Below are 12,983 nucleotides of genomic sequence, written 5' to 3'. Positions count from 1 at the left end.
AGGCTACAGCATCCATACCATTTACGGGCCCGAGTGCCCACGGGGACCCAGGTTCGAATCCGGCCTGCGGTCATATCCCAATCCCACCCCATCTCTCTCTCCCACTTGTTTCCTGTCTACGTCTTCACTGTCCTATCATAATAAAGGCAAAAAGGCCAAAAAATATACTTAAAAAAAAAAAAAAATGTTATATTGTAAATGCTTATAGCCTCCACTTTGCCTCGATCAGCTGACAAATGCAACGAATTCCCTCAGCTGAGAATGTATAGGCTATCTTTCATAGAGAATATTATATGGAGGAGAAAGATTCTGGCGGTCTTTAAAAACCCTCGCCTTGCGAAGAGAGGCGCTTACAATTTGCGCTCCAATAATGTATCTTCCAAGTAGCCTACGTCGACATTGTGGGGTGTGGTTAACCGCAAACCTCGGGTTAACCAAGATCATAACCTGCTCGGAGCAGGTTTGAGATGCAGCGTAAATTGCCATGGCAGCATACCTCGGTTAAAACCTATCCACCTTTCGTAGTACGGGTTAACCGGGAAGTTATGCCACACGTGATCAACTTACTCTCGAAGTTACCCAGCTAAGCCAGTAACCCCGCTTCGTAGTACAGGCCCCTGGCCTGCCCTGTATGCAGGGATAATATATGTTGGGTTTGTGATCTCCTACCCCTCCAGATTGCAGTCAGCTCCTGAATCCTCAAGGCCCTTCGCTAGCCAACCCGTTGGTGTCGCTGGGCCACGGAGGACCCGGTCCCAACCAGGGCTCGATGCCCAGCAGCGCCCAGATCCAGACCCTGCTGGAGCAGTCCAGCAGCCTGAGCGACACCCAGAACATGGTGAAGATCGACGACATCCTGGAGACGCTGCAGGAGCAGGAGAAGAACCTGTCAGGGGACTTTTAGCTCCACGAGGCCGAGGTGGGCAATGCGACCAGTTAAAGGTTAATGTGGCCTCCGAGCGTTGAGCGGCGCCAGCTGCTGTGAGAGGCCTTCCTGTAAATCTACTCGTTTCACGTGAGTGTGACGGCGACTGTGGAGTCAGTCATACTGCGGACACCGAGTCATGTGACTGTCATGTGACTGTAACTCATGAGGCGGAAGCCCATGGACAATTGTAGGTTTGGTCTGGCAGTGGGGGGGCGGCCTGTAGGGGGGTGGGGGTGGGGGTGGGTAGAGGCGAGTTAGGCCTGTCAGCATATCACATGGGGGGAGTGTTAAACTACACCTATGTCTCATGTCAGCACTTTGTTTTTCACTGCCTCTTCTTCTTCTTCTTCCTCTTTCTTTTTTTTTTAACTGTGAACTTCATTACTGCAACACTTCTTTCTCATTTCATGCCCTCTTTTATCCCGATTTTGTAAAGTCGTTTTTTTGTCCCCTGGTGGTCCATTTTACCGAAAGCAGCTCATTGTTATCAAGATCTGTACTCTTTTTAAGTGTTGATTTTTTAACCATGGTAATCTTTAGCACTTTAGAGAGCTGTGCACGGCCTTAGCGGAGCAGATAGGCTCCTCCGGCCCACAGCAGGTCCATGGCCTCTTGTGTTTCCAAGTCACTTCGAAGGCTTTCTTAGGGCTTTGTGTGTTCATTTTGTATACCAAACAACTATCTCTCTCCATTGGTAACTCTTGCATGCCCAACATTTTCATACTCTATTTTTTTGCCATCCTGGTCTAAACGTTTTGTAACTCTTTTTGTATCGTGCGTTCCTGTGCGTGCGTGTGTGTGTATGTGTGCGTCCACTTGTGTGTTAATGTGGGTTGGTGAGGGGGGTGTGCTCCTTCTTGTCAGTACATGACTTATTGTAAGGTGAGGCTAGCTGTCTGCGTAGCCCCTGTTCTAGATATATCTGAAGGTAGAGGTACATAGCTTCTCATTCATTCCAGTCAGCTGTAGGCCACACGGTGTGGTGTGCATCTGTAGGGGTTATCAACTCAGTGCTCTATTTGTGCACCTACACAAACACACGAGTACTGTGTGTACAATGTATACATGATGTATAAGTGTGTGTTTGTTTGAATAGAAGGATATACAGCATATTGCTATTTGTAACTATTTAACAAAGTTGTGTGTTTCTGTAGTGGTAGTTAATGGTGTAGACGTTCATCTGGCATGTGGCTTTTTTAGTGTGTCAGAAACGAGGAGCTTTGATGGGAGGGCTCATTTGGTTGGGCCTCACAGAGCGATCTTTTGTTTTGCTTTTCTAAGACATCGGCAGCCATTTCTGATCTACCTGAAGGTGCTACGTGTAGTAACTATATGGACACTTGTGATGTTTACATTTGCGGTCATATCAGTTGTCGGTTTTGTGTTTTTTCGAAAGCATAATTAACAAAACATTAACCCAGACGGCCCCGTGAAGGAGACGACATATCTTTGGATCCCTTCAGGCAGAACCCCTTTCATCCAGGTATCTCAAGTTAGTGCCACATCTCGGGGGACCTTCAGTCCTATGGGCCGTCATGTCCAACAGTGCTAGAAAAGACTTTAAAAAGTGACTTGCGTGTGTGTATGTGTGTCTCTGTATATGTGTGTGTGTGTGTCTAACCCTGTCTTGTACGTATCCTGCATTGTGTACATATTTAAGTGTTTACAGTTCTCATTTTTCATTCAGAATCAAGACCATGTCATTTTTTTTTCCTTACTTTTTCTAATGTGCATTTCACACGTCCGGCGTAGCCGTCGTTTCCATGATCTTCGTCATTACGCGTGCATCATTACTCGTACACATTCATCACCCCGACTTTACAAGAGACGAGCAGACAGAAGTTCTAGTCGTGGTGTTTGTTGCCTCTGTCCACGACCTGTACATGTATCAGTCTCTCCCTGAGGGGTCTTTCCTTCCTCACCCGAGCGTGGGGTTGACATGCAGTATTTTTTCATAAAGGTGAACTGAAGAAATGTACCGTGTACATTTGAACCAAATAGACATACTGTAAATGCGCATACACGGGCAAACAAGAAGGTATTCCCTAGGGGGGGTTCACCCTGTGCAGACTAGCCGTGTCGACGGTCTGACGTGACGACTGCATTCAGCTCCCGTGTCAGCTCTGTGATGCGAGACAATGCGACTGTCGCCCTCACTGTGCACCCAAACTGTGATTGTTGTCCTTTTGTAGAGCTCCTCTGGGCACCCGGCGGGATGACCCCCCTACCCCACCCGCCGAGGTGTGTTTACTGCAAAGCACATTTGGCTCGGGGACCGCAAGCAAGCCATAGAAACAAGCAAACATACCAACCGACCGACAAACCAACAAACCGATCCTTAACAAGCCACTCTGGTTTTCAGGGTGTTAGAGAATGTGCTTGATTACCTCACGGTGTAGGAGAGATCAAATTGACACTACATCTAACTCTGGACCAACCATGATTTTACACTCTATTTGTATAAGATGTTATGGCAGCAGAACGTGAAGAAAAAAACCCCTTTATGTTCAAAATCGAAATCCTTTTAAAATTCTGTTTCTTATTTCACCATTTGATGTCACTACTTCAATGTATGTCTTTTGAAGCTTTTTGTCATTTTAATAGTTGTCATTTTAAGATCACGAAGAACAGAAAAAAAGGTTAAATCTTTCATACTGTTGTAACAGTTGAAAACCTGTTTATCACTTAGCATACATGAATTTTTTGTTTGTTTGTTTGTTCGTTCTTGAAGTATTTTGTGCCTTCGCAAGCCTTGCCCTCATACTTTTTATGAAGCTTTTGTATATACTAGATATTCAAGACGTTAGATTTCGTTGTTTAAACTTGGAGGAAAAAAAAAAGAAAAGAAAAACATGAGTTCAAAAGATAACAAACAACATTAACATTTAGTGTGGGTTTTGTTCTCTTGGCGTTACTGACCCGTTGTGGACGAGGCATTTTAGTGACTGACTGAAGTGCATGTGAGCGTATCCTAAAACTGCTATGCAGCTCAGCTGGAGTGAAGCGTAAGTGAAGAGGGATGGGCGCCCATCTGTGAGCTCTGCCGTTGCCGCGGCGAGATTGCTTGTCACGAGGGATAAGAAGGGAACCGAGGAGGTGAGACGTTGATGATGCTCTGATATTTGTTGAGAAGCTGGTGAAGTCGTCTGATTGTTTGTTTGAGGTGGGCTGTCCGTACGTGGAGTCTGTGAACAGTTTGACTTCTGAACACAAATTAAAGAAAAAAAACTCTGCCCTGCCACCAGCAGATTGTATGCTCTTATTGTGTATGAGTGAGTGTGTGTGTGTGTGTTTGAGTGTAGTGGAGAGAGGACATGTCATCATGTTTTTTAAATATATATATATTTTTCTTTTTTATTTGGTTGTCATTTGCTTGACAAATTTGTCCATCATTTTGGACACTATAGCGGCAAACCGTTTACGTGTGAGTGTGTGGGCATATGTGAGTGTGTGTATGTGTGTGTTTTTGTGTGTGTTAACCATCATGTGAACAACCATGTGAACTAATTATTGAATTTTACATATAAATATACATGTATTTTGCTTTAATATGGACATTTGTATACTCCTGCAATTATATTTCTGTAAACTATGCTGCTATCTCTATGAATAAAGATAGATCTCACATCTTCTGTCTCCTCATTCCCTAAATTGCCGTTAAATTTAGTTTTAGTTTTTTTAATTAATAAAATAATATCTCACGTAATACATATCCATTCAAAACATACTTTGCCATGTTTAGTATCCAAGTGCTCTCTGTTGTGTGTACAGTATGTGAGAGAGAGCATCAACGCCAGTGAGGGTAACAAATCTAAATGTACTGAACGAAGGCCCTGTCTACACAGGGGTGATCAGACCACAAATGGAGCCTGAAGATGCACTGCTGTTCACACTGTATTCACATACAGTAGACACTGCTGACTTTTGTTACGGTCAACATTTCTTCCACTGCAAGTCTTCTTCACTGTAAGGAATGCATTAGGACATGTTAGTGTTTACACTACAAACAATGTGGTCAAATGTAACCCAAACCACAACACAGTCAGCAGCGCCTTGCCTGAACCCTCTGAATACAACAGTGATGTGTCTTGGCTAGCCACTTGTGATCCGATCACCCAAGATTAATTTTAAAACCAAGTATAAACAGGTTCTAAGTCAGTGAACCTGAATTGAGCATTTCACTCCCCAAGTTCAAACTGCCATTAGGCCATTTTGCCACTAGAGACAGTGCACTTGGCTGCAGAACACAGTAGTCTTCTTCACTCCATTCCCTGTGCAGCTACACACTGACTAATCATGTTGCAGATCCTTTAGTCTGACAGGACAGTGAAGCGATGGAGCGCTTGTGCTCTCAGTGAAACGACCCTATGACCTTGGCCTTGGAAGCACCACCCTCAACCAATTTAGCCACAGGAGCCCAAACACATAGCTCATTCACTCATTCCTCAAACCTAATGAACAGTGTGCTTCCTATTTCTTAGATTGTGTTTATTAATTTGTCTCATGTTGCAGTTCATTAAAAAAAAATGTTATGAAATTATTAACTTTGGTGCCCGTTGAGAAGATTACAGTCATAGTAACCATGAGGAGAAAATATAAACAGCACCTTGTTCATCTTCAGGAAAACTGTTGAGGAATGCTGAATGGGAAGGACTGTACAAGGGTATTCCCTGTCCTCAGGGAGGGCTCACTTGCCAAGGAGATGTTTGTTTACAACAGATGTTCATTTACTCCCTCAGTGGATCATTCACAATTAGACAAATCTAGAGAAACATTTAATAAAGAAATTCAAAAAAAAAAAGAATATAAAACAAACAAACGGCCAGTTTAATTATGTTGATGGTATTGCCTGTGGATGGTTTTGATGCTTTTGCAGAAGTTGGTGTTAGCCTATTTACCCTTAATTTGTGGTTGATGGTAATAGAACAGGAGGCAATAACGTTTGTGGGCAGTTGTGCATCTATTTGTGGTTTTAAGATGTGGACTGTTCAATTCAATGGAATATGGTTGTTTAGAAATGACACAATCTTGAAAGAGAAAATCTGGTATGCAATACCCACCCAAAGAAATCTGATGTGCAAAGCATTCTTAATGGAAATATATTTTACATGAAAGCATTTTGACATCCCAGCTGAGTCGGTGTTCCTTGATGTAACTGCACTGAGGCACTGTTTTGAAAAATCAACAGCATTTACTTTTCCAGTGCCCTAAGCTGCATGAGCCCAACATCTTGCTGGTGAGTGTGGTGTGTAGGATGAGGGTTATGACTAAAACTAAGATTAAGATTAAAACTAGCAGTGCAAAAAATAATTTAATTAACAGAAGTAAAAAATAAAAACAGTTTTCCAAAAAAAAAGGTTGAGCAATGCAAAACTAAATAGAATCAGCAATGCAAAACTAAATTTGTTTCCCCCCCTCAGCTTGCACTGTGTTTGCTATAAAGGCTATTGTGCAGTTCCTATAAAACAGATTCACCCCTTTTGGATATTTCCCCTTTTAATGCCTTTATAAATGGAACCTTCATCAATTTCAATAATTCACAGAAAACTCCTCTTTAATGGCAAAGTGAACGTGAATTTCTACAAAGTAATTTTAATTTATTGAAAATATATAATGCAGAATAAGCAAATGCGTAAATATTCACCTCCCCCCTTGAAGTGCCTGGCCTAAATCAACAGCGGTCTGGCCAATTGGTTTCTTGGTGTTTTAGATAGATAGATAGATACCTATCTAAAACACCAAGAAACCAATTGGCCGGACCGCTTTAAGCCCCCAACGGTGTCTTCAAGGCAGCGCTGCCTGGAAGGCGCTAGGGTTAGGCATGGGTTAAGGTTAGGGTAAGGGTCAGGGTTAGGTTTAGGATTAGGTGCCATTAAGATGACAATGGCAGCACTGCCTGGAAGACGACGTTGAGGGCTTAAAACACCATCGAGTGGCCAATTGGTGAATGTGAATGTTCTCCAAAGCTGAAAATACACAAGGCATCTTTTGCCAGGTTGATAAGCAGTGTTCCCAAGAATTGTTATTCTGCACACTCCCTTTGATATTGGGCAACTTTAATCACCAGTGGCCAAATTAACATGATCATCCAATCAGCACACTTGCCGGTTATGTTGACTTTGCAGATTCATGGCATGTCTCCTAGGCAGAGAAAAGCTGTGCTCAAACACTGTCCACTTAATCAAGTCAGTGTACTGATGAAGAAATAGATTAAATTGACAGATTTGCAAAATGATTTCATGTTTCCGTTATAGTATTTTTAGTTAATTTTGATGCATTTAAAATGAGGGTATTTGATTTTTATTTTAAAATACATGTTGATGTGTTTTTGCCCATCCCTGCCAATAGGGTTGGGGTCAAATAGGCCTACTGTTGGGCTAATTGACTAACTGGTAAACAGCCAAGACACTGTATGTAAATCATTCTCTTTCTCTTCTCTCTCTCTCTCTCTCTCTCTCTCTCTCTGTGTGTGTGTGTGTGTGTGTGGCTATACCAGGGACACAAGTAGGAGACTGAAAATGTGAACTGACAAAGACATGTGCTGCGATTGAGAAACAGAGAACATTGGGAAGGACGGATGATCACATGGGTACAATTGCTCATGTTGCGGCAGTCACAAGCGCAGTCAATGTAATTTATTAACTTGGACAGTGTCTGAATGAGAAATGTTTGGCTGGATTGTGGTATAGGTCCAGGCTTGACAAATGACAGGGAAAACGACAATTGAATGATATAGCCAACAACGGGCACATTTTCCATTTTCTGAAACTGCGTGTGTGTGTGTGTGTGTGGTCGATAAAGGCGTAGTGCCTTGTCAAAGCACAGGTCGGAGCGTCTAAATCAGATTATTAGGTAAACTGGATTGTGACGTAGGGGTTTAAAACTGCAGGGAGCATCACACACCCTTGACCACGCTAAGTAAGTAGTCGATGCTTGGAGGCGTAACTGAAGACTCTTCCCTGTTTTGACGGGTTATGACTCCACAAACAGTATCGTAGTTTACAGTCCAAGGGCGAGCTCCAGCAAGGATGGCGTCCTTTCTACAGGTAAGATGCTGCGTTTTCAATGATAGGACATGGTGTGTCGTAGCCTAGGCTACACCTTTGGTTGATTAAATGGATCTATTGCTGGTGTTTTTAGTTACACTGATGACAACGAGCTTATATAACATATACTGTATCTTCATAACGTGTGGTTCTTTAATGACTGTTTTCATTATCAATGTAACCTGTGGCTTGTTACATGCGAATCGAAGCTGCTAGATTTTGGCTACACAGTATCAGAAAGCACGTTGAGCTGTAACAAATATGTAGGCAAGGATAACATTGCCAGGCTGCAATGCACCATGGTTACAGTTCCACACGTGAATACTAGCATGCATGTTATTTTGAGCACAATACATTTCAAAACGGTACAACTTAAACCAGCAGTTTATTTCACGAAGAGGACGCCATTGGTTAAACCTGTCAAGTTACTTAGCCCAACACTCGGGCTATTACACACGGGCTGTTGTCCTTAAAAATAGCTGCTTGACAAGTCATCAGAAATGATTTGGGTTTGTAATGCAAAAATTGTATTCGTCTTTGCAGATATCGGACGATGAGAAGGGACACGAACTGGGTCTCTTTTGCGTCCCTAAACACTACGAAGATGATTTAGACCGTGTCATCATTCCGCACGGTCTCATCATGGATAGGTAGCCTATAGTGGACTGATCTTATCTCGTTTGGATAGACTATGTATGTAGGCTAGATGGTTGCTACTGAACTGCTTATTTTATATGAAGATAATGTGCCCTGTTTCGGCTACAGTATAATTTCATCTATACCTGAATTGAAAATGTGTGTGTGTGTGTGTGTGTGTGTGTGTATGAGTGTATGAGAGATGGAAGGAGGGGTGGGGGGAAGATCACATACTGTAGGAAGCTCATTTGCCTTCAAAATGTTGTGGAGGGAATGATATTGTTTACACTGTACATTCCAGGTGAAGCCATTTGATTTCCCTACCTCATTTCCCTGTCTCTGTCAACATTTTCCCCCATCTTTGTAGGACTGAACGCTTGGCCCGAGATATCATTCGAGACATGGGAGGACATCATATAGTTGCTCTTTGTGTGCTCAAAGGTGGTTATAAATTCTTTGCCGACCTGCTAGATTTCATCAAGGCTCTTAATCAGAACTGCGATAAGTCTGTACCGTTGACTGTGGATTTCATTAGACTTAAGAGCTACTCAGTGAGTGCACCATCTACATTTCTATTTCTTTTCCCTCTTGACTTGAACAATCATTGAACAACAGTAGCCTATCATTTGTTCATTCTGTGTTCACACACATTCTCTGTTCTGTACATGACAATGCTACATTTAGTTCTGTAAAACAAACTGAACTGAACACAGAGTTTACATGTTGAGCACAGAGTGCATGAACCTTCTCTCACTTTCTCTCTTCTTTTTTTGCTCCTGTAGAATGACCGCTCAACAAACCAAGTGAAAGTTATAGGTGGCGACGAGTTGTCTGCCCTGACAGGGAAAGTAAGTTTAGTTCAACAGCAGCTTTAGTAAACATCTTCTGTAGCATTTATGACTGTTGAACTCATGGTTGAATCTAATGCAACTGTCTTTTCTTTTCCATAGAATGTGTTGATAGTTGAGGTAAGATCATCATTTGTGTGGTAACACATTCTTTTTTATGTGGGCCTAAGATGTGGTGTGGCTGCAGCTGTCTGTCCTATGGTATGTGTTTCAGGACATTGTGGAGACAGGCAGAACCATGGAGACTCTGCTGTCGCTGCTGAATGATTATAATCCCAAAATGGTGAAAGTAGTCAGGTATGACCTCCATTGCTGATCAGTTTGAACTGAATGCACTGAACACTCGTACCAAATGCTTTGGTACTGATCATCTCATTTCATCCTATTTGTTATCTAGGGCCATTAAGATCACCAGTGAATAATGGAAGTGTATTATAATGTATTTGAATAGGGATGGAAGGGTATTGTATAGCATATTTGAATAGGGATGTGGAGTTTTATATTCCGTGCTTGGATGTAAATACAGGAAAGAAGAGCTGGGACGTTTGTCCGCAACGAGTGACCATGTCACATGACTAGGATCCCATACAGCGGATGGAATTAAAAGCAAGAGTGGTTGCTGAGAGCATTAATGGTTAAAGGCCCCCATCCCCCCTCCTCTTGTCTGCACTAAGTTTAGACCTGATGGTGTGTGGGCCTCAGAGGGAGGCATTAGACTTGATTTGGCCTGCCAGTAACTTATGCTGTGGCAGTAAGCCAGCATCTCCTCTCCTGCCTTTGTATACACTGATGCCAAGCAAAAGATGCGAGCGCCGAGTAGACTGCGCAGAGTAACTGAGCTAATGTTGGCTGTCAGTGAACGCTGAATGCGCAAAGTGCCTGTGATGATGTTGGCCAGCTTCATTTCGAAAAAGGCTTTTCTGGAAGGTCTGACTATATGCGGCAAATATTAGGGGAGGTCTCTGTTCTAGGCTGACATCATTTTGATGTCTGTGTTCGGCATGGTGGTCACAGCATATCTAACAATACGTCTGATAGTCTTTAGGGTTTGTTTACGGATGATGACAATATATTTAGTATGGGCCTGAAGTCCAAAAGTCCATTGTAGCCTCAGTCGAATATAATGATTTACTCTGCTGTTTCTCTGTGATCCATCAGTTGTCGATTGTATTTTTTTTTTACATATTATGTTGATTTTCTGCAAAACCCAAGACACTTATGTAGGCACAGTAATGGTTTCAATCTTGGTTTTCATTTGATTGTATTTGATGTGATAATGTCCCACATTCTTCTGTTCCAGTCTCCTGGTGAAGAGGACCCCTAGGAGTTCAGGATACAGGCCTGACTGTGAGTGACCTTATGTTCCTGACATGTCCTAGAAAGACTTCTAATTTGAGATTTTTTTCCTTAGAAAAAAAAAGAGTTCTCTGTGCTCACTCCATTTTCACAAATCATTCTGTCTGAGCACAGTTGAACAAGGTATTAGGGGACTGTCAGACATCCACTCTTAGTGTTATGCAATGCTTTTAGGCTACAATCTGTTAATCTTTTTAAGTACATCCCAGGAGCACAGATGTCATTCGCTTCTGACTTCAGCTCTCGGGCCTGGTCGTGGCTGACCGATAAACCCTACTCAGAGATGGTCAATACCAAGCCCACCTTAGCACCAGCACCTACTAAACAAACCAACCACTAGCACACCTATGTCTGACTGTCCCTAGAATTGGCACACACAATGTATCATCTTCCCACTGAACATGATACATTGCTTTTATCAGATGGACCAAATCTGCAAATGAGCAGTGCATGTACCATTAACCAATTGGAATATATTTCATTATGTAAAAGCCATGAGAGCAGCAGGATTTACGGCAGGCTTTTTTATTGGTCGTCTAGTGTCTGGTTAAGTGTGCAGGTGCAGTATAAATGATTGTTTTGTGTGATTTGTTGAATATCTGTTTTCTAGTGTGTGGCTCCCTGGACTATTCTGATGTTGCATATTTTCTTTTAACAGATTTTGGATTTGAAGTCCCTGATAAATTCCTCGTGGGATATGCATTAGATTACAATGAGTACTTCAGAGACCTCAGCGTAAGTAACAGTTCGTGACAATGCCATTTGGCTGTGATATACACCTATCTGTACGCTTATGACTCATGTTTTGCAATGCCGACTCATCTTTGCTTTGTTTGTGTCCACATCCAGCATATCTGCATCCTGAGTGAGAATGCAAAAGAAAAATACAAAGTGTGAGCAGAGCAGGATGAACAGGCTCTGACCACTGTGAATGAGTTTCCTGTTTTATTTGAGTTCAAGATCAAATTTATTTTTCTACATTTAATTAAGAACACTGAATGTGAAATCATTTTTCATGATGGGTGGTCTGGCAGGGGTAACAAATGACAGGGGAGGCTGGAGAAAAAGATTATGAAATGTGATACTTTTGGTTAATCACTCAAGTGTGTTATTTTAATAGCATTACATGTAAATATAACAAGAATATGTGTTATATTATTTAATTATTTATCTTAATAATGGAGGCCTTGGGTATATTTGAAGGCATTTTTTTTTATGTTGTTATATTTTGACTTCATGTTTCTGTTACCAAACAGTCTCAGGCTATAATCCTTGAGAAAGAAATGTTCTAAATCTGAGTCCATTATTATTTGTCCTTAATCCATGAATTTTACATTATTTACTCTCATTATGAGGGTCAGGACTGTAATTTGTAACAGCCATGATTGTTTTTGTTAGTCTTATCAAGACCTGCATTATGATGACACCGGGCCATGATACCAAGTAGGTGGTTTAGTGGCAAACCTAAGTAAGGTGACCGTGATAATAGAAATAGCCTGGTGCGTCAATAGCCAAAGTTAACAAAGCCAGAAGGCTCTTCTATTAGGAGGTTTACCACATGCCCTGGGTTAATTTACTCAGATCTGTCACTTCACTACCTACTTGGAATACACCCCTGATCCTATATGCTGGTCTGTTGTGTGTCTTTTCATGATGGACTCATGATGTGCTGCAATAATAACAATTAAAATCACAAAGAAAACTGTCAAAGTATTGTGTCTGTGTGCCGTATATTGTTGTCTCAATGTTGCATGTGTAGGCCTAGCGGCATAGTTCCTAGATGCAGGAAGTGCAGTTATACACACCTCACCAGCAGGTGGAGTTAAGGCCAGCGCCCACCGGACACGCTGTTCAGTGGTGAGGGCTTGACCCGCAAGTTTTTAGAACAGTTTTCTAACCTTGAGCGGCTGCCACGCAGCAGATGTTTCTAGTGGGCTTTGCTCCATTAAAAACAATGGAGTTCAAAATGTGTTCTTGTCATGTCGCGCCGCGTACGTGTCAGGTGGGCGCCGGCCTTTAAGCATAAACATGAACCAATCACCTTGATGTGAGAGCCTTTATTGTGGCACAAGTCAGAAGGCACAGTCAGAATGTTTGACTGATAGTTGTGCACGAGTTGGAAGCGCCACTGTAGTCCATAGGTATTTATAAATCCTAACAGCCAGCACC

At 42.2% G+C, this 12,983-nt stretch overlaps 2 protein-coding genes across 5 annotated transcripts in view; both read left to right on the top strand.

Moving 5' to 3' along the window:
- nfat5a (nuclear factor of activated T cells 5a) overlaps positions 1-1,125 on the top strand; it is a 17,736-nt gene extending 16,611 nt beyond the window's left edge. For all 4 annotated transcript variants that reach the window (XM_062546891.1, XM_062546890.1, XM_062546893.1 and 1 more), the window contains one exon: positions 678-1,125. In XM_062546891.1, coding sequence (XP_062402875.1) covers positions 678-904 — 227 coding nt within the window. In that variant the 3' untranslated portion in view covers positions 905-1,125. The remainder of the gene's footprint in view (positions 1-677) is intronic.
- A 6,655-nt stretch (positions 1,126-7,780) lies between these two features.
- On the top strand, positions 7,781-12,524 carry hprt1l (hypoxanthine phosphoribosyltransferase 1, like). Its single transcript, XM_062546903.1, has 9 exons — positions 7,781-7,974; positions 8,518-8,624; positions 8,978-9,161; positions 9,393-9,458; positions 9,561-9,578; positions 9,673-9,755; positions 10,759-10,805; positions 11,473-11,549; positions 11,664-12,524. Exons 1-9 carry the CDS (start codon positions 7,957-7,959, stop codon positions 11,709-11,711), a joined length of 648 nt encoding a protein of 215 aa, XP_062402887.1. The 5' UTR covers positions 7,781-7,956; the 3' UTR covers positions 11,712-12,524.
- The last annotated feature ends 459 nt before the right edge of the window (positions 12,525-12,983 follow it).

This window comes from Sardina pilchardus, chromosome 10 (assembly GCF_963854185.1).
Source record: "Sardina pilchardus chromosome 10, fSarPil1.1, whole genome shotgun sequence".
In the NCBI taxonomy this organism is placed as follows: domain Eukaryota; kingdom Metazoa; phylum Chordata; class Actinopteri; order Clupeiformes; family Clupeidae; genus Sardina; species Sardina pilchardus.
The sequence above is the reverse complement of the archived record's forward strand: the minus strand, read 5'-3'. Positions and strand labels throughout refer to the sequence as shown.

What these genes read in the sequence shown, in the direction of transcription:
- hprt1l (XM_062546903.1), top strand. An exon ending in TTAGACTTAAGAGCTACTCA is followed by an intron (nt 9,162 to 9,392) that starts GTGAGTGCACCA and finishes TTGCTCCTGTAG; the next exon opens with AATGACCGCTCAACAAACCA. An exon ending in AGTACTTCAGAGACCTCAGC is followed by an intron (nt 11,550 to 11,663) that starts GTAAGTAACAGT and finishes GTCCACATCCAG; the next exon opens with CATATCTGCATCCTGAGTGA.